The 24,205-nt window shown below is 38.6% G+C and overlaps 1 protein-coding gene across 1 annotated transcript in view; it reads right to left on the reverse strand.

Annotated features, from left to right (window-relative positions):
• RBMS3 (RNA binding motif single stranded interacting protein 3) overlaps nt 1-24,205 on the reverse strand; it is a 454,630-nt gene that overhangs the window by 286,523 nt on the left and 143,902 nt on the right. Inside the window, exon 2 of the mRNA XM_021713015.1 lies at nt 12,177-12,334. Coding sequence (XP_021568690.1) covers nt 12,177-12,334 — 158 coding nt within the window. The remainder of the gene's footprint in view (nt 1-12,176; nt 12,335-24,205) is intronic.

Here is a 24,205-nt window from a genome sequence, read left to right on the forward strand (position 1 = left end):
ATGAGGTCTCACCAAGTTGCCCAGGTGGGTCTCGAACCTGCGGGCTCAGGCAATCCACTCACCTCAGCCTCCCAAAGCGCCAGATTACAGGCTGAGCGACCGAGCCCGGCTTCTAGTTCCATGTTGAAACCACCTGTGACCCATAAAGAAGAACCTGCCTTGGTTTATCAGCCATGACTAAAAGTAGAACTTAGATGCAAAACATTAAAATTGTGATTCTCTTCAGTACCCTATGGAATTTGTGAGAAAATTTAAGCTTATGATTTCAGATTCTCTGAACTCCTCATTTAAGCTTATGATTTCAGATTCTCTGATTTTTATCAACTGGTTCATATGTTATCATCATAGAGTAAAGCCAAAGAATAACTAGCAAAGGTAAATTGGAGATATCTTTAAGAGGACTCCCATATTTTTTTTTGAAGCGGATTGTGAATGGGCCCACATACTGCCAGAACTTTACTAGATGTTATCCTCTTAGGTTTCCAAAGAGTTATGGATGAAAACCAAATACAATGCTGACAAAATCTTGTTGAATCTGCAATGTCATTTGATAAAAGACTTGAAAATTTATAATTCCTAAACAGCCTAATGAATTCCAAAACTAGCTCCCCAAGCCCCCATTTTGCTGTTACTGAAAAGCCTGAATATTTCATTTATAAAGAGTAGGCCAGGCTCAGTGGCTCAGCCTGTAATCCCTGCACTTTGGGAGGCTGAGGTGAGTGGATTGACTGAGCCCACAGGTTCTAGACCAGCCCAGGCAAATTGGTGAGACCTGTCTTTACAATAAATCAAAAATTAGCTGGGTGTGGTAGTGTGCGCCTGTAGTTCTGGCTACTTGGAAGGCTGAGGCAGAAAGATCACCTAAACCCAGCAGGTCAATGCTGGGTGGCCGTGAGCGTGTGTACCACTGCTCTCCAGCCTGGGCGATGAAGTGAGATTCCAACTTAAAAAAAAAAAAGTAGATTATATAATACACACATCTCCTTTTTCCAAAAGAGGAAAAATGTATTTAGTATTAGAATTTCAAAAATATTTTTTGAAATATGATCCTTTTAATTCACAAATTACAATTCATATTGCCATGGAGGAGACAAAATTGTTGAATAATGAAGAATTACTAGAGCAGATACAAGTGACAGCTGATCTCTTTAGCTTTTGAGGCACCAGGGATTACCTTGTACTGTGAGATAGAACTTGAATTTTTGTGTGGAATGGTTGACAGGTCACTGGCAAAAGCTGCAGTTTTGGAAGCCGCTGACTTAGGTTGCAGTGAACTGCTATTACTGCAGGGGGCTATATACGTTTCTTTGCATGCTTAGATTAAAAGGGAGGTTTGCAAACTTGGAGATTGAGGGAACACTTGCCACCTAACTATAAGACTCTTGGGGAGTGGGCTGATCACAGAATAGGCTGATTGGTGTTGGGTAACCCAGCATCCTTGGAGGAATGACTTTGTAGTGAGGTACGTTGTGGAAGCATGGCATGGTCCAGCCTCATGGTGTTTCCCTCTTTTTGGAGACCCAGAATTCAATGTAAAAGCGGAATCTTTGATGTTTAAAGAGCTAGACACATTCTGCCTTTCAGTTCTGCCTGTTTTTCACATATGTAAATATTAGGCCCTGGAAAATGCAGGATGGGCTTATAGGTGGCTCAGCCTATAATCCCAGCTCTTCGGGAAGCAAGCAGATTGCCTGAGTCTGAGGGTTCAAGACCACCCCGGGCAACTTGGTGAGACTTCGTCTCTTAAAAAAAAAAAAAAAAAAAGAAAGAAAATGCCAATGCTCTCCCCAACCCCATTTATTTATTTATTTGTTTGTTTATTTATTTATTTATTTATTTATTCGAGTTAGAGTCTCACTCTGTTGTCCAGGCTGGAGTGCAGTGGCATGCTCATGGCCACCACAGCCTTGACCTGCTGGGCTCAGGTAATCCTTCCGCCTCAGCCTTCCAAGTAGCTGGAACTACAGGTGAGTGCCACCACGCCCGGTTACTTTCTTGATTTATTATAGAGACGAGGTCTCACCAAATTGCCCAGGCTGGTCTTGAATCCCCGAGTTTAGGCAATCCTCTCACCTCAGCCTCCCAAAGTGCTGGAATTACAGGCCTGAGCCACCGTGCCTGTAATTAAATGGATCCATCCTGAAGTCAGTAATCAAATCAAAAAACAAGGTCATTTTGAAAATATCACCTAACTAGATGGGTCTCCAAAATATGATTTTCTGGCATTTAACTGGCTATTTTGAAACTTTTTGTAAAATAAATTTACATATATAAAGGAAATCTCCATTTGTAATGGCATCTCCCTTGCTGTGTCCAAGCTAAAATCTTTAAAAGGAAGACATTGCCTCAAATTGTATATAACAAACCTTACTTTAGTTTAAAATACTTTTCCTGGTAATCTTGTCTTGTCTGGGCCTTTACCTATGGACTTCTTTGTCTCAGCAAACAGTGGTGTTTAGGTCTAAATTATGTGCCTTTGGGATATAAATTTTCACTTAAGAGTCATGTCCTTGGAAATGTAAATTTAGGATTGCCTAGCTAACAATTGTTTAAGATAGTCTAAAGAGGAAAAAGACTGGCAAATGAAGAACCTCATAAAGCTATAAAATCTGCTTCTGCCTGTGTCTCTGTATATCTATATGTTCATATGTAGTATGTTTATGTGGTACTTTACTTCCAAAATATATGGAAATGCTCTAATTAACTGGCTTAAAGAAAAATGTAAGCACTTACATCAAATACTTTTTCAGAAAAATACAAATTAACTCAAATGCCTTTTAGTTCACAAGATTTGGGTAAAACTTTGAAAACACAAGTTTAATATTGTTGGTTTAATGAACACAGCTGTCTTCTGATCAGCAAAATAACTATGTGTTTAATTTTAGGGTCCTTGCTTAGGTTTCTTTTTTTTTTTATTTTTTTGAGTTGGAGTCTCACTCTGCCTCCCAGACTGGAGTGCAGTGGCTGCTCCCGGCCACCACAGCCTTGATCTGCTGGGCTCCGGCGATCCTTCCGCCTCAGCCTTCCAAGCAGCTGGAACTACAGGTGTGCGCTACCATGCCCGGCTGATTTTTTGATTTTTATTGTAGAGATGAGGTCTCGCCAAGTCGCCCAGGTGGGTCTCGAACCCGTGGGCTCAGGCAATTCACTCACCTCCGCCTCCCAAGGCGCGGGATTACAGGCTGAGCCACTGAGTCCGGCAAAACTGAAGCTTTTTTTTGTTTTGTTTTTTTGTTTTTGAGTTGGAGTCTCACTCTGTCACCCAAACTGGAGTGCAGTGGCCGCTCCCGGCCACCGCAGCCTCGACCGGCTGGGCTCCAGCAATCCTTCCCCCTCAGCCTTCCGAGTAGCTGGAATTACAGGTGTGCGCTACCACGCCCGGCTAATTTTTTGATTTTATTGTAGAGATGAGGTCTCGCTGCCCAGGCGGGTCTCGAACCCGCGGACTCAGGCAATCCACTCACCTCAGCTTCCCAAAGGCGTGGGATTACAGGCTGAGCCGCCGAGCCCGGCTAAAACTGAAGTTTTAAGCAACTTGTAGAATACTGGTGGAACATTAATCTCATGAAAAAAAAAAAGTGTGGTCAAGTTGTCTAAAATTAGAAGGAATTTATAAATTATTCTAAAAATTGAGTATTAATATTGAAAGCCCATTGATACAAGGCCAGAGTCTGGGCCTCTGTGTCAGAATAACAGGGTTTTCTCGGAACATTGATCTGTTCCTTAACAGAAAATTGTAAGAGGTTATAAAAGGTTTATGGAAATCTTATCTTCCATGGTCAAAGTTCACTAAGATTGGATGGGCATATGTATAAGGTTTTATTAAAGTTCACTTTAGTGTTGATAATGCCCTAATATAAAAGAAAAATCTGTTTTTTTTTTCCTTTGAAGACAAATTTTGTGTAGTATGAAGAGATAAAAAAAAATTTGTTTACCCTTTTGAATAAACTGCAAGAAATAAAAAAGTGTGAGAGGCAAGTTTGCCTTGTGCTGTCTTTATTAGAACTCTTGATGAAAATTGAGTTTCCTCTCTACCAAAGAGTGCAATTTTTTTGCATTTCAAATCTTTTAATTATAATTTTGATAAATTATAAATTGATAAACACTATTATCATAGTGTTACTTAATTTTACTTATTGACCTGTGATCCTATTTTGATCATTTTTAAAAAATCTTTTTATTTTACTATGAAGTGTTTTAAACCTTTATTATTTGACATACTTCTAAGAATTAAATTTTAAATTCTAAAACTAAATCTTCTGATCTGAACTAACTCAGATAACAAATAAGAACTTCCGGAAGGCCAAAAGAGGCATATTAGGCTTATTTAATACCTTAATATTGTACAAAAATATTGTTATTTAAGAAATGGTGTCTTTCTTTTAAACATGTTTACATAAATGTGCTATTAATATGTGTCCCAAAATTGTATGAGATTCCTAAAATTGTGACGTCTTATGACTATTTTGTTAAACTGTTACATGCCATAAAATGACCAAATTTCCTTGTTAACTGCATCTATAATCATGGCTACTCTAAGTCTGTTATCATCCACATTATTAGTTTACTTTGATTTTTCTCAATAAGTGATTTATAACCGATTAAGTTTCTTCTTCTTCAAGGGAATTTATAGAGAAGGATTCTGACCAGTACTTTGCCTGAATACAGGTTTTTGATAACTTGAGAGATCATACTTTTGGACTAAGTAAAAACTTCCAGAACTCTAATTTAAAAGACAATATGATCATAATGATTGCTAATCCAATATGAACAAAAACAAAAATTAATTAAATGAGACTGAACTGATAGAGAACTAAAATTATTTTTTATGTCTTTTTTGGTTTGAAACATTGCTGATTCTTTTTATATTCTGTTTTCCAGAGTCAAAAAATCCTATTTTCTTTTTCAGTTATTTCTAGCTTACAGCAACTAGGTAAAACATACTTGTGTAAGCAAAATTGAATGGCCATCATTTCCAGTCTGGAGGCTACAAAGTTCCCCAAATTTAATGTCACATGGGTGAATAATTTTTCAGCATTCCCTTCCCATCCCACAGAAGGCAGTCTTTGGGATATAGTCATTTCCATTTTATACTAATAAAGTAATAAAGTATATGTTGTCTCCTCTCCAGATTTTTGTAAAGGTGTGTACAGAACAAGACTGGAGTCCCAAAGATTTCAGAATAATAAATTGTTGGATGCAATTTAATTTATCTGATTGGTTGGATTGGTTGGTTGGCTGGTTGGTGTGGGTATTAAACTCAGGGCTCTGAATATATGGAAAATAAAGTAGAACGTTCTGCCATCTCCAGCTATGATTATGACTTTGATACGAGAAAGACAAGAGCTAAAGAGAAGAAACGGATGAAGAGAAAGTAAACACAAAACAAGAACAAAGACGAAGAAGCTGGAGGGACTAAGAGCATACTCTCTAGCAGACCACATCTGCTGGTAATTGGAAGAGGAATTAAAATTACCAAAAGGAATGGAACATAATGGCCTGTATTCTCTTCCGTCGCAGCAAACACAGTTGCAACCTGTTTTTGTGCAAACACAGCTGTAGTTTGGAGGTTACTAATGACTAAGTTTACACTTTAGAAATTTTCTTTGGTCACATTTGATTTCCTGATTCCATGTGTTTGAGATAGTAATGGCAAAAGAATTGCCAAAATGAAGAGGTTTGAGGAATTGGTAACGCCATGATGGACCCAAGGTAAATGTAATCAAAACATATTCCCAACGATAAGAACAGGCTATAATAGACCTTATGGTCATTTAAAAAAGTCATGTATTTGCCTACAAATAAAATACTGTTGTTTGTTTAATATATATTTTAAAAATTCCCATATATTTATATACACATATATTCATGTATATTCTGCATCAGTATTCTCACTGTATTTCAGGAGATGGGAGAAGATAGGAAGTAAGAAAAAAGTATCAGGCACTAGAAGATAAATCAAAATTTTAATACTATTCAAAGTTATTAACAGGAAATTTTTAAAAACCTTGTTATTTATACTGATTTTTAATACTCAGGCTAGCATTTGTCAGCCTATAGCTACTGGTTTTTTTTAAATAGTGAAAAGAAATAAGAGCTAAGATCACTGATTTAGAAAACTTGCTCATTCGGTAGGGGAAGGTGGAACATAGGGCTGCCCATATGTTAAAAGTCATTCAAACAAAGCTCCATGAGAATCAAATTAAGAGTACCGAGGAAGCGCAAAAACACTACCAAACACAAAGGTCTCTGTGTTCAGTGGTCTCTCACGCTCTTTAGCTCACCAGGGGACAGTAAATGCATTTCTTAAAGAGGTTCTATGTTCCCAGATGTTGAAGCAGGATTAATTGTGAATGCCCACCCCCCCATGATCCCTTCCCCACTTTGGGTCAGTCTTCCTGGCCTCTCATAACACTCTTTCAATGTGATTTTTGTGGGACAATCAGTCTCATGTTTCTGGGAATGGAAAATGGATAACATGAACACACAGTCATGTTCTTTCAGACTTTGGCTGATTTATGCTCTGATCTTCACCCTCGCAGGCAAGGTAGTCTGTTGGCATCCTCTAGGTCTGCAGTAGTGGGTCTAACTGTCAGCATTCCCACCATAAACTTTGTTTTTAGAGGTTTATAACTTGGCTATAAAAGGCTGCCTGGAGGGGAATGGAGCTTACAAAATTGTTTTAAGTTACAAGAGAGTAAAAAATAAAAACATAAAAAATAAAATAAAATGTCTGTAATTTCAGACACTATCGACTGCTTCTGGAACTTTGAAAAGTCTGTAATTGTGCTGTCTGTGTGCCCTACTGGCATTCAAATCAATGCTTTGAAGCTCAGTGTTTTAAATATAAAATGAAGATTCTCCTTTTACTTTGAAGAGATGGTTATCAAAGAAGATTAATGTATAGCTTGGAAGTAAAATAATAATGGGAGGTTTTCTTTCTAGTCAAAAGAATTTTAGAATTTCTTGCACGTGAATTAAGGACCACATCTGGTGGTTAGAAGCAACCAATGGCAATATTCAAAATGAAGCCTGCTGAAAAGATTATTCAGGTTATATGAATTGAGATAGTCATAAATTCAAGAGATACATACAATTTACTAGATACAATTATGGGCTGGGTTCTTCCAGTTGAATAAGCATATTATTTTCATAATGCCTGTGGCACTATGAACTTTTAGAGGAAGAAAAAATTTGTGAACCAATACTAGTTGGACTGATGCTACTATAGTTTCCTCTAACGTTCCAGTACTCCCTATCTCAGAGTTGGCTTATCATTATCATCAAATGTCTTCCTGCATGTTCTTATAGTCAAACACAAATAAATAAAAAACAAAAACCCTTGAAATGATTTCATTTTTTCATTGTGAGAAATTTGTCGATGATCAGTTATGTGTGAGATAATATTGTAGGTGCTGGAACAGATATGAAGAATAAGGCATGGTCTCTACCCTTGAGGAACAGGAAGGGGGATAGATTTGTGATGAATAAATTTTGAGAAAGTGACACAGTATAATAGAGGCGTCAAAAAGAAGCAACTTCATGTGGGAAAATCACAAATCACTTTAGAATAGTAGTTCTCAATGTGTAGTTCCCAGATCAGCAGTGTGGGCATCACGGGGGAAAGCTGGTAGAAATGCAAATGTTGAGACCCACCCCAGACTTACTGAAACTTTAAGAGTGGGGTACAACAACCTGAGTTTTTACAGACCTTTCAGATGAAAACCAGTCCTAATACCCTAAGGTGATGTTTCTCAAACTTTAGAGAGATACAGAGTCATGTGAAGTACTTGCCAAAACACAGATTACAGATTGCTGCCCTCACCATCAAATTGTGGATTCAGTAGGCTGGGACACAAAATTTGCATTTCCAACAAGTTTCGGGGGATACTGATGCTGCTGACCTGGGAACCACACTTTGAGAATCACTGTCCCAAGACATCTACATGTAATTCAATAATTTTTCTCATTTGCTATGTGCTATCCTTAAAAAAAAACTTTTTTTAGTTGAGAAAATAATGACTCAAATCATCTTCTCTGTTTTGTGGTTCGTAGAAAAAGTTCCAGGTGAGAAAGGTTGAGTAGAAAAAGAGACGGGAAAATATTTTAGGAAGGGGAAATATTTGTGTAAGAGTTAAGTGAATGATCAAGCTAATTAACGCAGTAGTCATAAGTGAGAAAATGCAGAGCAAATGTTAATGTGTGAGGAGGTGGGAATCTGGACAGAGCTACTTACATATGCTATAGATTGAATTATTTTCTCACCCCATTAAATTAGGTTTATCATGTGAGATCCTGCTCCTCGAAATTTAAAGTCAAAGATACACGAAGTATAAAATACTTATTGTGTACAGTTTTCCCGTTTCGTACAAAAGAGAGATTCGCAGCTTCTTTTTATTTCTTAGGCATAAGACATCATTGGCTTGACTTGAACCTATGTTTTTTTCTTTAATCCACACGCCATTTTTTGACATTGAGAAATACATGAGATCTACATGTTAGTATTACAATGTGACTGATGGTCCAAATTCAAAGTTCAAAGTTTTAAAAGACCAGTGAGTTTAGCTATTTAGAAACTTCATAAAATGGTAGCTCTGAAATCCACCACCTACCCTTCCATCCATTCAGCCAACAATGAAAAAGGAAACTTGACTTGTGGAAGTGTGCAATTCAGTGAGTGAAGACAGAAATTAAATAGTGAATTCACTGCAATTTTGATAAAATATTTTTAAAAAATAAATCTTTAAGGAACTGTAACAAGAGCACCTAACTTTGTCTGAAGCCTGGGGTGGCGGTAAGTGAAGAATTCTTTGAAGAAAAGCTGTTTAAGCCGATATCTGATAGATGGAGAGGCAGGGGGAGAGCCAGGGAGGAGTTATGGAAAATATAATAGTGTGTGCCCTGGACGAGGGTAGGAAGAATCAAAAATGGGAAGGTGAGTGACATCGGGCATGATGCTAGAGGGATTGGCAAGTAAAATACTGAAGGACTGTAAGTAGGATCCTGACATGGTCAGATCTGAGGGTTTAGAACTCACTGTAGCTTCCATGTGCAAAATGCAATGGAGGAGGGAGAGGTTGAAAATTTTCACCTTCCTAGTTCCTGAAGAAAAATAACTGTATAAGTTTTATTCTGTCATGACCTCATATGCCACAATTATAATTTTGCCTTGTATGAAATATATTACTTGGCTCTTAAGAAGAATATACAAGCCAGGTGTGGTGGCTCATGCCTGTAATCCCAGTGCCTTGGGAGGCAGAGGTGAGAGGATTGTCTGAGTCCAGGGGTTTGAGAGCAGCCTGGACAATTGGTGAGACCTCGTCTCTACAATAAATAAATTTTTTAAAAATTAGCTGGGCATGGTGGCACATGCCTATAGTTCCAGCTACTTGGAAGGCTGAGGCGGAAGTATCACCTGAGCCCAGCAGGTCGAGGCTGTGGTGGCCATGGGCATATCACTGCACTCCAGTCTGGGCGACAGAGTGAGACTCCGACACACACACACACAAAGAAGAATATGCTTCATTTTAAGTAAACTTAGTGTACAGATAAGATAAATGTGAAATAAGTGAATAGTCTAAGCTTGGTGTTATGGGCTGAGTTGTGTTCCTTCCAAAATTCATGTGTTGAAGTCCTAACCTCTAGTACCTGGGAATGTGAATGCATTTAGAGACACTGTCTTTTAAAAAGCAATCAGCCAGATATGGTGGCTCACACCAGTAATACCAGCACTTTGGGAGGAGAGGCAAGAGGATTGCCTGAGCTCAGAGGTTCGAGACCAGCCTGAGCAATATGGTGAGAACTTGTCTCCACCAAAAAAAAAACAAAACAAAAAATAGCTGGGCAGGTGGAATGACACATGCCTATGGTTCCAGTTACTTGGAAGGTTGAGGCTTAAGGATCACCTGAGCCCAGCAGGTTGAGGCTGCAGCGACCATGAGTATACCATTGCACTCCAGCCTGGGTAACAGTGAGACTCCAATTCAAAACAAATAAAATAAAATAAAAATAAAAACAAGAAAGTAATCAAGGTTCACTGAAGCCATTAGGGTGCGCCCTCATCCAATATGACTGGTGTCCCCGTAAGAACATTAAGACGCAGGCTGGAAGTAGCTGGAACCACAGGCATGTGCCACCCCTCCCGCCCAGCTAATTTTTAAAAAACTTACTGTACAGAGGGAAAATGATGAGACAACAAAAAGGGAGAAGACAGTCATCTACAAACCAAGTAGAAAGGCCTCATGAGAATCCAACCTTAAAGACACTTGGATCTCTGCCTTCTAGCCCTGAGAATTGTGAGAATATAAATTTTTGTTGTTTAAGCTGCCAGTCTATGGTATTTTGTCATGGCAACCCTAGCAAATGAATATACTTTGTACCAAAACATCCTTCATTAAAAAACGAATCACCACAGCTCTTTTTAGAAAATGCGTTCTCCTGATGAGTTTGGTATGTGCTTATTTCTCAGCAGGATTACAAATGAAGGAGAAACAAACTTATTAGAGAGTTTTTCTGGAGGGTAGGGAGTGGGGAAAGCCCCGAAGGTATGCACACGCTGTGTAAAGTGAAACATGGCAGTTGTCTCAGTTAATTCCCACATTGCTCAGACCTCCGATAGCAGGTTGTACACTATCCAAGGAAGACCGCTTGGCCAAATTTAGAGACCCAGGTGGTGTCATTAGCTCTGCCTTGACCATGAAAATCAACAGCTGTCAATGTTCTGAAAGCCTGAATCCCTCATTCACACATTCAAGTCAGGGAGATTTTCTTCATTCTGCTTATTTTCTATCCAAATCAAGCATGTACCTTGCACAAGCCTACTGGTCTACTAGGTGTCCAACATTATGAGGAATAAACTAATTTTTTTTTTTTTGAGTTGGAGTCTTACTCCATCGCCCAGGCTGGAGTTCAGTGGCATGCTCACGGCCACCCTAGCATCGACCTGGGCTCCGCGATCCTTCCGCCTCAGTCTTCCAAGTAGCTGGAACTACAGGCATGCTACCATGCCTAGTTAATTTTTAAAAATGTATTATAGAGATGAGGTCTTGCCAAGTTTCCCGGCCTGGTCTCGAACCTGCGGGCTCAGGCAATCCACTCGCCTTGGCTTCCCAAAGTGCTGGAATTACAGGCTGAGCCACGGAGCCCAGCCAAAAATAATTTTAAGATGTGGTCCACAACTTCAAGGAAATCAAATCAGAGATCAGTGAACATTTCCATGATAATTTGTTATCTTCCAAAGAGAGTTAACAAAAATTAGTTTGGAATGACTTTCCAAATGATGGCAAGGTTCTTCCTAGATGGACACACCTGTGTACAATGAACTGACTTCCAGATGACACCTAACATCCATCCACTCATCCACACATCACATGTTAAATCAGTTGGAGACGCACATCAGCGCACCAAGCCATGATGGCATGGTGTTTATTTTTCTTCACTGTCATTGTGTGAGTTCTTTTTCTCCGTGGATTCTTTAGCTTTGTTTTTCATGAAAGCACAGCAGGAACAACTATGTTAACTCTATTTCTGACCGAGATCCTCTTTTGTAAACATTCCCTCAAAGTTAAAATGAAAACTATTCTTTTTTTTTCCAACAATAAAAGAAATACACTTTTTTCCCCTGTTCTGCCTAAAATATCAAAACACACAGCCAGGGCCTCTGAAACACAAACGCTTTCTTGACCTCCCTTATATTTCTGGGTTCCTTGGTACTTCCCAACAATTTCTTTTTCTTTAAACTTTTCCTCTCTTACTGAGAAATTCTACTGCTTCTCTTCTTTGGAAATCAATGCAGAAACATTCGGATGCTTTGTCCACCAGACAGGCTCTTTTGCTTTGGGGTACTGGGCATTTATTATCCCTGGCAGGAATTGGCAGCATCTGATTTTGTTGATCTACAGTCACAGAGAAGGTTGGGAACTGGGTATCCATATCATTATGACTCAAGACACATAAACACATTCTAGATATATGCTTTAGAAAGCACAATGTATTTATAATTACATTGGAATTCTTTGGCTCCAAGCAAAGTTACAGAGACGACAGGTTTGAGAAACAACTTTTCTTTTTTCTTTTTCTTGGCGTATTCTATCACTTTGAGTCCTAGTTCTAAATAGGAATGGAATCAAAAAGGGACAGTGAGAAAAGGTAGATTATATATGGAACAAGAGTTTTACCTGGCAAAGCCAACACCTCTGCTGACTCCATTTGCGTCTCTGAGTATTCTTGTCGAAATGACATGTCCAAAGGGTTTCAGCATATTCTCAAGTTCCTGCTCATCCATAGAAATGGGGAGATTTGAGATGTATAGGTTTGTTGGATCTTGTTCTTGTTGCTAAGGGAGAAAAAGAAACAAATGCAGTAAGTTCTGAATGTTAAGGAGCATTGCACAAATGGAGAAACTTTGGCTTAAACTGCAATCTAGATTCTAATCTTCAATGTGCTCTTGAAAGTGCTTTCACTAGGAGCATGGTTTCTTTTTACTGAATTCCCTTCCTGGGCAGAATGTTTATCATAGACACCGTGTCATTAGTGAAAGTCAAGCTTTCTGCCTACGGCACCTTAGAGAAGACTAATACACTTTTATTGCAACAGAACTAAGGCAAATGTGTGTGCTCTTTTCTATTATCATTAATTGCTACTTCTATGATCAACACTCTCACCTATCCTTACCACTGATTACTAATGTTGCATTTAGTGAAAACTTATAACATGCTAGGATTGTCCTAAGTACTTAATATGCATTATTTCCTTCAATATTCCAGATAAATATAATTCCCATCTTACAGATGACAAAACCGATCCCTTGGCTGAGCATGGTGGCTCATGCCTATAATCTCAGTACTTTGGGAGGTGGAGATAAGAGGATTGCCTGAGTCCAGGGGTTCGAGACCAGCCTGGGCAATTTGGCCAGTCATTGTCTCTACAATAAGTCAAAAAGTTAGTCAGGTGTGGTGGCACGTGCCTGTGGTTCCAGCAACTTGGAAGAGGGTGAGGCGAAAGGATCATCTGAGCCCAGCAGGTTGAGGCTGCAGTGGCCATGAGAGTGCAACTGCACTCCAGCCTGGGCAACAGAGTGAGACTCTAACTCAAAAAAAGAAAAAAGAAAAAAAAAAAGAAACCCAAAAAACAAAAACAAACAAAAAAACGGATCCCTAACTTGTCCAAGTTGTAACAACTTATAAGTGTCAAAGTCAGGGCTGAAATCATCAAAGACCATGGGTCTGTCGGCTCTGCTATATTGTTTTCTACTAGACCAGAGGGTCTCCAAGTGTGACCCAGAACTACAGTCTCAGCCTCAGCCTTACCTGGGAACTTGTTAGAAATATAATTTCTCAGGCCCCACTCCAGAACCACAACATCAGGAACTCTGAGGGTAGGCCAAGCAATCTGTGTTTTGATAAACCCTCCAGGTAATTCTGATGACTGCTCAACTTTGAGAATCACTGTCCTAGACCAAGCATGAATATTTATATACAAATAAGATTATGATGTCTATCATTTTCTACTTCAGCAGCAATAATGCTTAAATAAGCTTTGCTTAATAGAATGGGAAACCAAATCACAATTGCTAGCATTATTCTATGTGCTATGACTATTCTCTGTTTCCTACAATGAATTAGTAAGTTGGAACTTAGCTGTATGTTATGTTTCAAAATAAATCACAGCCATAAACCTGAGATGATTAATCATGAATATCAAAATATATTAGATATTTATTTGAACTCTTATATTTTAACCAAAACAGCGATCTTAACTTCAAGGATAAGCAACAGATTCAACTACAAAAGAAATTCTGAAATCTATAGAAAATGTCATTATGTAACATGAAAATATCTTTTGTGAAGATATTATATTATTAGAAACTTATGGTTTTAAACAGAAAAGTACAATAAACAAAATTCTAAATATTATTTCAGGTCAAGAAACAATTTTATATGATACTAAATTCTACTGTTTGTAACAAATATAAATACTCAAATAAGTCATAATATTTTTATTAAGGCTTGGAATGAGTAAGATCTAGTATTAGTTTTATTTTAAGGTAGTTTACTTTTCCAGCCTTTTAGCACCATGGAAAATAGCAAAAATCAAATATGAGCGAGAGACCCCCCCAAAAACTAGGGGTTATCTTTTGGAGGGAAGGTCCCTTGTAGTACAGGCTTCTCTAACTTTATAAGTATTCTAGGAATGCATTGGCAACAGTGTTTGAGATAGCACTGTTGTGAAAGACTGGGTTCAGCTTCGGCGAATTTTTTTTTGAGAGTCTTTTAGTGCATTTGCCCATTTCATGATGGGTGATTTATAAGCACATCTGCCCACACTGCACTGAGTGTTCAGGAGTTTTTGACCCAAAAGGACATGACCCCCATGCCCCACCCTTCCTATTTACCCAATCTTGCCCTGAGCAATTTTTTTTTTGTTTCTCCAAATGAAAAAAGTCCCCAGAAGGAAACATATTGCAGATGCGAAAGACATGAAACAAAAAACGGCAGAAGCACGAAAAGGCATCAAGATCGACAAGTTCAAAAACTGTTTTGAGCAGTATAAAAAGCATCTCAAGAGGTGTACTGAAGCAAATGGAGAGTACATCGAAGGTGACTGAAGCTTAAATATGTAAGAATAGATACATAATTTTTTAATAAATAAGTTCTAGGTTTGGGGGGTTCCCCTGGAAACCCCCAAAAGGCAACTAGAACTTTAATCTTTAGGAACAGTGTACATGTAGGGGCTGAATAAGTATAGTCAGTCTATCTCTCTTTCTTTGTCTCTCTCTTTCTCTCTCTCTCACACACACATACACACACACCATTACCACCACCACCACCATCACTACCATCAACAATAAATGGATGATCTTGGAGAGAAAACAGAGATAATATTATTCCCTAAATGGTTGTAATCTTGTTTTTATTCTTGTTTTTTTGCTAGAGTGGTGGGAAAAAACAAATAAAGGTTTTAGTTACATAATAATGAAACGTATCTACATATAACCTTCAACTTTTATAGTATTTCTCTATTCATCACTTGATTTTAATCTTCACATTATCATTTCAACATTAGTTTGGCAAATATCATTATACTTACTGCATAATGAGGAAATAGAGGCATGTAAGATTCAGTAAGATTCAAGAGTAACCTGATAATTAGTGACGTGGTTAAAATTAAACTTAGCAACCAATTTTCCTATCCTCCAGCTCAGTGTATTTCCCATCAACCCATTGTTACCCAAGCTTCAAACATCTGCAATGTCAAATCTCATAATCTTTTGCTAGCCATGTACTATTATTTATTTAAAAGTTTTGTCTAAATGAACATACCTCGGGGGCTTAAATATATTCATTTAAAAAGATGACTTCATTTTGCTTCATAGTAAAAAGCTAGTATCACTTGTCATCAATAGAAGGTCACTTTAAGAACAGTAACTACATTCATGTTTTAAGTTATAGTTTAGAAACTATTTACAGAAGGCTTTGGCGCTCATGGTTGAATCTTTGTTGCTAAGGGGATTCATGATTAAGGTAAGTGTCAGAAGCACACCAGCAGCAGACTGCGATTTTTTTACATGGTAGAATCAGAATTGAGAAAGAAACAACTTATGATGTGTTCTGAGTCCCACACATCTAAATCCACTCAAGTTCCATAAGAAACACAGGTCACACCACTTAGGATCTCTTCATCAACACAGAGCTTACCAATAGGTGATGGGCCTTGGCATCTGGGAGTCCCAGGAATGCACTGGAATTTGCCCAATACCCAGTACCCCTCTACCCTTGATCAGTCTAAATAACCACAGCAACCGACTCCACAGTCCCAGGGTACTGTACAGAACTTGTACTTTTCTCTGGGCATCAGCATACCAGTTTATCCCAATTCAAACTCATTTCCAGGTTCCCTAAGTATTGAATGCATTGCAGCTGCTCAAAATGAGGCACCATAAACATGCAGAGCTTAGTACATAAGGGATTGCCCGGTAAACTATTCTCTGAATCCAAATTCAAGCAACAAGGCCAACTCCTTAATTTGTATTCACAGAGACAATATAGCATTGAATGGTGGTGTTCCTTAATTTGTATTCACAGAAAGAATATGAATGGCATTGGGCAGTGTTATTTATTAAGTAATTCAGTCCTTTGAAATGCAGTATTAGTCTTGAATATATTTGTTGGGAATGGAATTTAAGATCTGCATAGAATGAACTTTAAAATAGTATGTATGGTCATATTTTTACTTTCAATTTTATTTACATATTAGGCTTATGTAAATGGATAGTTATTTTTAAAAGGTTCATTGGCACTAGGAACCAGAGAGCACTTTTCCTTTAATGTTCCAGAAAGACTTCTCAAGGGATATCCGAAATCTAAAAGAAGGTTTCAATAATTTTTTAACTTAAATTTTTATGGACACTTAGCTCCAGAATGAACCTATAAGGCATCGGGTTCAATCTTATCACTTAACAGATAGGGGTGAGAGGCGAAAATGAAGTTAGAGAAGTGGTTATGACTTGCCCAAGGCCACTCAGCTAATTAGTAACAGGTTCTAGTAAATAGTACCCAGGTCCAAAGTCATTACCAGGTCCAAAGTTATTACCAGTTTATAACATTGACTTTACTTGTAAACTCCAATGCTTAGTAAACAGCAGATTGGGGTTCAAAGGAATATTAGTACAGAGAAAAAGAAAAATATCTGAATTCCTTGCTTTGTTCACTTTAGGTTATTTACAGTAAGCTTGAGTTACAGAGTTAAGGCTACAAAACGAGTTCTCAGCCACAGCTAGCATTCTACACATAGTCACTGATTGAATACTCTACAGTGTATGCTAGATTGTGTAAGTGTACAACTAAAATTTCATACATCAATTACATTTCATTGGGCATGTCACGATAAGTAACTTCCCTATTTTGGTCAGTTTCTACATCTATCTATACAGGTATTTCTTGATCGATTGTTTAGTTCTGTCAAAAGCTCATGAAAAAGTTAGAGAAGTATCCTCTCCATTGTTGATGGGAGCAGAGATCTGTCATTTTATGCAAATATATGTAAGCAATTTAATTTTTTTTCTGAAATGACTTCCTTTCCCTCGGGTTTTTAGTGTATGTAAACTGGCAAAATGGTATTTACTGGCACTCATTTTCTTTGTAGCAGTTTAAGACAACTTCAGAATATGTTAAGGTGACTAGGCAAGTGAATGCTTATGGAGAAAAAAAAACATTGTTCTATCTAGATCAAAGGTTATGGCTGTGTTATGGTTATTATATATATAAAATTCTGAAAATGGCTGCTAGTAGAACACAATTTTAAAACTTAACAATCTGGAGCTGGGCGCAGTGGCTCATGCCTGTAATTCCAGCACTTTGTGGGGGTGGAGACAAGAGGATTGCTTGAGCCCAGGGGTTTGAGACCAGCCTGGGCAACTTGGCAAGACCTTGTCTCTATAACAAATCAAAAAATTCGCTGGGCGTGGTGGCGCACACCTGTAGTTCCAGGTCCTTGGAAAGCTGAGGCTGAAGGATCTCTTGAACCTAGCAAGTTGAGGCTGTGATGGCTGTGAGCATGCCACAACATCCCAGCCTGGGCGACAGAGTGAGACTCTGACAATATAACAATCTGAAAACACATTTAGTAAAATGACATTTAAATGTTCAGGAAGTAGTTAGTTTTGGCATTAAATAGAGAACATTTAGGACAATGTTTTCATAGGAACCATTTTTACTTCCAATCTGTCATGGATCAATATATCTGTAGACTATAATAAAGATAAATAGAAAATAAAATAAAAGATACATAAAATGCAAGTTCTGACTGTTTATTATTACATTCAACAGTCACAAAATTATATTTCGAATTAGATATCAAATTAATGTCAAAGTTTTATAAATGGTTTTCAATGCTTTCTCCCAAATTCTGTACAAATTTTATTGTTGACAGGTAACAGTAGATGAAACAAATTTTGAGTAGCGCTGTTTTAGGGGACTATATTCCTATTTTTTTCTTCATAATGTAACTCTATGGGTCTTAACAACTGATTTAGCTCTTGCTTACTTGGTATTTTAACAAAAAATTTTTCAGTTGATATGTAATAATTGTACATACTTATGAAATACAGAAGGATGTTGATAAATGTATATATTTTAATACTCAAATCAGGGTAATTAGCATATTCATCACCTCAATGTTTATCATTTCTTTGTGTTGGGAACATTCAAAATCCTCTCTTCTTGATATTTGAAAATATACAACAAATTATTTTTAACTATAGTCATTCTACAGTGCTAGATCACTAGAACTGTTTTCGTCTTTGGAGCTATAATTTTGTATCTGTTAATCTCTGGATCTCCTCATCCTCTCAGCACCCACCCCTCCGGCCTACACTTACCAGCATCTAGTAACCACAATTCTGCTCTGTACTTCAGTGAGCTCAATTTTTTTAGCTTCCACGTATGAGTAAGAACATACAGTATTTATCTTTCTGTGCCTGACTTATTTCACTTAGCATAATGTCCTCCAGACTCATCCATGTTGCCATGAATGACAGGATTTTATTCTTTATCATGACTGATAAGTATATGCCACATATATGTGTACATATGTATAATTATGTATATATACACTCACACATATCTACACACACTACATTTTTAAATGTTGCTGAAAAAACTAAAAATCAGTTTGCAGAAGAATGAAATAGTCCTGTTGTCTCGCACCATAAAACGAAACAAAACTCAAAATAAGTGAAAGACTTGCATGTAAGAATCGAAACTATAAAAATACTTCAGGACAACAGAGGGAAAAAGTTTTAGGACACTGGGCTGGACAGCAGTTTTATAGATAAAACTTCAAAAGGACAGGCAACACAAGCAGAAATAGGCAAATGGCCTTACATCAAACTATAAAGCGTCTGCACAGCAAAAGAAATAACCAATAGAGTGAAGAGACAACCTATAGAATGGGAGAAAAATATTTGCAAACTATTCATCTGACAGAGAATTAATCTTCAGAATATACAAGGAACTCAAACAACTCAACAGCATAGAAAAAAAACCCACAAGTAGTCAGATTTTAAAAATAGGCAAATGACCTGAAAAGGTTTTTCCCAAAAGAGGGTATACAAATAGTCAACAGGTATATGAAAAAAATGATCCATATCACTAATCATCAAGAAGATGCAAATAAAAACCACAGTGAGCCATCTCACCTCAGTTAGACGACTATCTAAAAGAGAAAAAAAGTAATGATGATAATGTGGAGAAATGTTTGTGAGAATGTAAATTAATACAACCATTATAGAAAAAATTACGAGGTTTCTCAAGAAACTAAAAATAGAACTACTATATGATCCAGCAATCCTATTACTGGGGACTTATCCAAAGAAAAGAAAAGAATTATAACAAAGTAGAATCTGAAGCCCTGCATCCTTATTCCAAATTCTTTATAAATCATAAAATTGTGTCTAACCAATTTAAAATTATTTTTGAACTATTCAGTGGACAAACATTATCTTAAGATGAATTTTCCTGAAGAGTGATATTCTGAAAAATATCCAGAAATATTTTGAGGAGGTTTGAAACAACTCTGAAGCAAGCATGCAACTACAGGTATTTTAAAAGCACATTGGGAGGGGTGTTCATATAGACCAAAGATAATATGATCTTACATAGAACAGGGTTTACAGTATCCAAAATGTTTCAGGGTCATTTTATACCACATGGCCCTTTATCATAACCCTATGAGGTAGATAGGGCAAGAGCTGTTATCCCAACAATAAAAATGAGAAAACTAGTTCTGGTATCTTATGAGGGTTACCAAGGTCACACAGCTAGTAAGTGAATAATCAACATCACACCTGATATCATTTGACTCTTGATCTGGTGCTCTTTCTACTACACTAAACCAATTCTGGAAATTACCTACACATAACACTATTCAATAGCTCTCACCTATAGAAAAGAAATTCAGTGTGGAGGCAAAGGAGCAATTGTTTGTTAAATGGAACCATCTATTTTTAATGCTCTAGAAACTTAAATATTAATAACAATAAAAACTGGCCGGATTCAGTGGCTCAGCCTATAATCCCAGTACTTTGGGAGGCCGAGTCGAGTGGATTGCCTGAGCCTACAGGTTCGAGACCAGCTTGGGCAACTCGGCAAGACCTTGTCTCTACAATAAATGAAAAAATTATCTGGATGTGGTGGCACGCACCTATAGTTCTGGCTGCTTGGAAGGCTGAGGAGGAAGGATCCCTGGAGCCCAGCAAGTTGATGCTGGGGTGGCCATGGGTGTGCCACTGCACTCCAGTCTGGGCAACAGAGTGAGCCTCCAACACAAAAATAAAAACTAAATGTTTTCTCTTACTCTGAAAACAGGGAGTCAGAGTTAATAAGCTACCCTAAAGGAATCAGATATTTTGGGATTAGTTTAACGCTAACGTTGTACAAAGATGTTCTCCCCTTACTGGTGTAATTTTAAAATTTATTTTATATTTTTTTGAGTTGGAGTCTCACTCCTTTGCCCAAGCTGGGGTGTAGTGGCATGCTCATGGCCACCCCAGTGTCAACCTGCTGGGCCCCAGTGATCCTTCCGCCTCAGCCTTCCGAATAGCTGGAACTACAGATGCGTGTTACCACGCCCGGCTATTTTTTATTTTATTGTAGAGAACAGGTCTCGTCAATTTACCCAGATGGTCTTGAACCCGTAGGCACAGGCAATCCACTCACCTCGGTCTCCCAAAGTGCTGGGGTTCCAGGCTGAGCCACCAAGCCCGGCCTATGGTATAATTATAGCATATTCAGTGTAGTCGACGAGAGTTACACCTCTCAGTGAGAACTGGAGGGAGGCTACTTGGGCCAGGCCATACCCATTTGGTATTAAACGTGTGTGAGAGTTAATTTTTTGTGTCAACTTGATTGAGCTCCAGTGTGCCAAGATTGTTCAAACACTATTCTGGGTGTGTCTGTGAGACTAGTTTTGGATGTGTTTAATACTTAGACCAATAGACCATTCAGCTCTTCCTAATGTGGGTGGATCTTATCCGGTCAGTTGAAGACCAAATGAAACAAAAAGGCTGAACCTCCTCAGAGTTAAGAAAGAATTTCTCGTTTGTCCTTGAACAGAGAACCTCCTACCTCCCTCCCCCCTCCCCACCCCACACCTCCCTGTCTTCAGACCCCCACTGAAACATTAACTCTTTTTTTTTTTGAGTTGGAGTCTCACTTAGTCGCCCAGACTGGAGTGCAGTGGCCACTCCCGGCCACCGCAGCCTCGCCTGCTGGGCTCCAGCGATCCTTCCACCTCAGCCTTCCGAGTTGCCGGAATGACAGGCGTGTGCTACCACGCCCAGCTGATTTTTTGATTTATTGTAGAGATGAGGTCCTGCTGGAGACCAGCTCCAGCCAGGTTCAGGGTACCCCAAAGGTGGAGATGGCGTCGGCAATTGGGGGAAAGAAGAGAGAAAGAGAGAGAGAGAGAGAGAAAGAGACTGGACTCTGGTCTAGTGCAGAAGCGATGTGTGCTATTGGGAATTACAACGGGTCTTTTATATACAAAGTCAGATGTGGGAGGGGCATCCCCCACCCACTAGAAACCTTAATCCATGAAAACTTAATCAATGATTGCCTTTAAACCCTTTTCATATGATAATCTTAAAATCCCATAACAAAGGATAACCTAATCTGTGACCGACATATTCTATAAACCTTTTTCATCCTAAACTGATTGATTTATGCCAAGTTATACAATTCTTTAGAAGCTTAAGTATTTTCTTTACAAATGAAAGTGGCCCATCCCAGAATGTTTGGAATGTGGCCCAGTCCAAAGTTCACAGTGGGCTACCTGCAAGTAACCCAGTCGCATTCTTTCAACAAAATGGCTGTCTTCTAAAACTATATTCTACAATTTACACCTTCAATAAATCCTAAGATCATGACCCAGAAGCCTGTGACCAATACTAAGGCTCTTAGATGTGACACGAATTTGAATTATAAGTTGTGTGAAAGCCAAAACTTCAGTTTGTGGAAGAATGGGAGCAATGAGCTTCTAAAGTTGGCTTGTGTTCGTCCCAGTCTCAGAGTTTTTATGTTTTGAGCTCACAGGAGCTTAATCTGGTTAGTGCTGAGTAGAAAGGGGGAGGAAATGGGGTCAATAGCTCCCGAACGCATCCTAGTGGTCTCGGGGTCAACAGCCCTTCCTGATCCCTAATGCTCAGTGGCCTCCGTGGCCAGCTCCCAACAAGGTCTCGCTGCCCAGGCCAGTCTCAAACCCGTGGGCTCAAACATTAACTCTTTTAGGATCTTAAGCCTGCCAGCATTTGGACTGAAAAAACACTACTGGCTCTCTCCTGCATCTTCAGCTTGCTGACTCTAGATCTTGGGATTTGTCAGCCTCCATAATGAATTGAGAGCAAGAGAAAAGGAGGGATGGAGGGGGGGGATGGAGAGAGAGAAGAGAGAGGGAGAGAGAGAGAGAGAAAGGGAGGGATGGAGAGAGAGAAAGAGACAGAAATGCAGAGATAGTTGGAGAGAGAAAAACAGACACAGAGTCAGACAGAAACAGACACACAGAGGCAGGCAGACAGAGAGACAGAAAGGGGAATCTTATTGACTTGATTTCTCTGGAGAACCCTGACCAATACAATGTGTTAGTTTTGTTCATCTACATTAATATAAAAAAGAAAGACATGCTCGGCTCTGATTTTTTTACTAAGACTTCTGGATTCCCTGGCCACAAAGCCACTGCTGTTGACCAGGCAATCTGAGATGCATAGCCTTGTCTTAGGATCTGTGCTCCAGAAGCGAGCATCCAAAGTGAGACATTAAAGACTAAGGGGAAAAGTAAAGAAATACTGCCAAGAAGTGGGCTTTCGTCCCCTAAATGTTGCCCAATGAACATGCCCTCTGCCCTGTGTGCTAAGCAGTGAAGGCTGTCCTATGTTTTCAATTGCCTTCTCCCTCCACTAAAAGAGAAAAGGTGATTTCTCTTTTGCTAGTTCTGCCTGATGATGGAGTTAGAGGAGGGTGACTGCCAATTTTTCCTTCCAAAGCAACAACAAGCACCACTTCCCTAAAAGAAGAAAAATAAGAACAATTTCCCTAAGGAACACTTTTTTAAATGAAACATTTCATTTCAGATATGATGTAAGCACAGCATTGGCAACTGGAGTTCATGTCCTCAAGTTCAATCAGAGGGTTTAATTTGGGCAAACAGACTCAGCAGAGGCCTGATTGTGAAACGATGCCCAGTGCTCCAATAACCTGAACCACCGGCCATTTGTGCTATTCTTGAAGGCTTGGGCTGGTTTTTATTTCTAGCTCAATTGGGCACCCTCGAATTACGATGAGCAGTGAATGATTAAATAAGCATCTCCAGTCTTTATGACTACATCTTAATTACCTGTGGTCCTGGAACAGGTGGCCAGATGGGATCCCTGGCTTTCCTTGACTTCTCCCTCCACATGAATCTCCTGAACTCGAGCTCAGGATCACCAGATATCAGCCCTGACGTGATGGTTTCTCCTGTGAGAAAATGCTAAATTAACATTTTACAATATTGAGATCTCTCTATAGTTTTATTGTAATTTATTACCGTATCACATATATGTATGGTTTTGTACTTAGGGTCCTGATGGTGAAAAATGACAACAGGAAACAAAACTATAGAGAACTACTCAATATTGTAAACAAATGACACATTTTCTCTCAGTGTAATTCACCACTCTAAAGGGGGCTCCCAGGGATGTCTATCTTACCCACCTACTGAGAACTCCGAGCTAGAAATTTATCATCTGATGTATTGATAATGACCACAGTCCTTCTACAATCAATTATAAAAATGGCATGAAGACAACCATAAGTTTACTAAGATATCCAACTAATTTCTTCTGTAACAATCACCAACACACATATAAATATCGAACACATGCAAAACATTTTTGTATCTTCAGTCTAGAATATGACAGCTTAGATTGGCTAAGACTTATTCAGACCCATGTTTGGTAAACATACAAAAATGTACCATTAAGATGTAAAAGACGTTTGGGGCATAGAGTTTTCCTCAAGGGCAAACATTCTTATTGCAGTCTATGTAATAGGCACCCCCAAAACACAGTAGAGATGACGGCACCTGGAATTAGATAACAGAGCTCAAGTATAAACACTACGTTCTATAAAATTAGGGCTACCTGATAAAACACAAGATATCTCTTTAAAGTGAT

The sequence above is a fragment of the Carlito syrichta genome, unplaced genomic scaffold, assembly GCF_000164805.1.
Source record: "Carlito syrichta isolate Samal-C Ts95f unplaced genomic scaffold, Tarsius_syrichta-2.0.1 Scaffold303987, whole genome shotgun sequence".
NCBI lineage: Eukaryota > Metazoa > Chordata > Mammalia > Primates > Tarsiidae > Carlito > Carlito syrichta.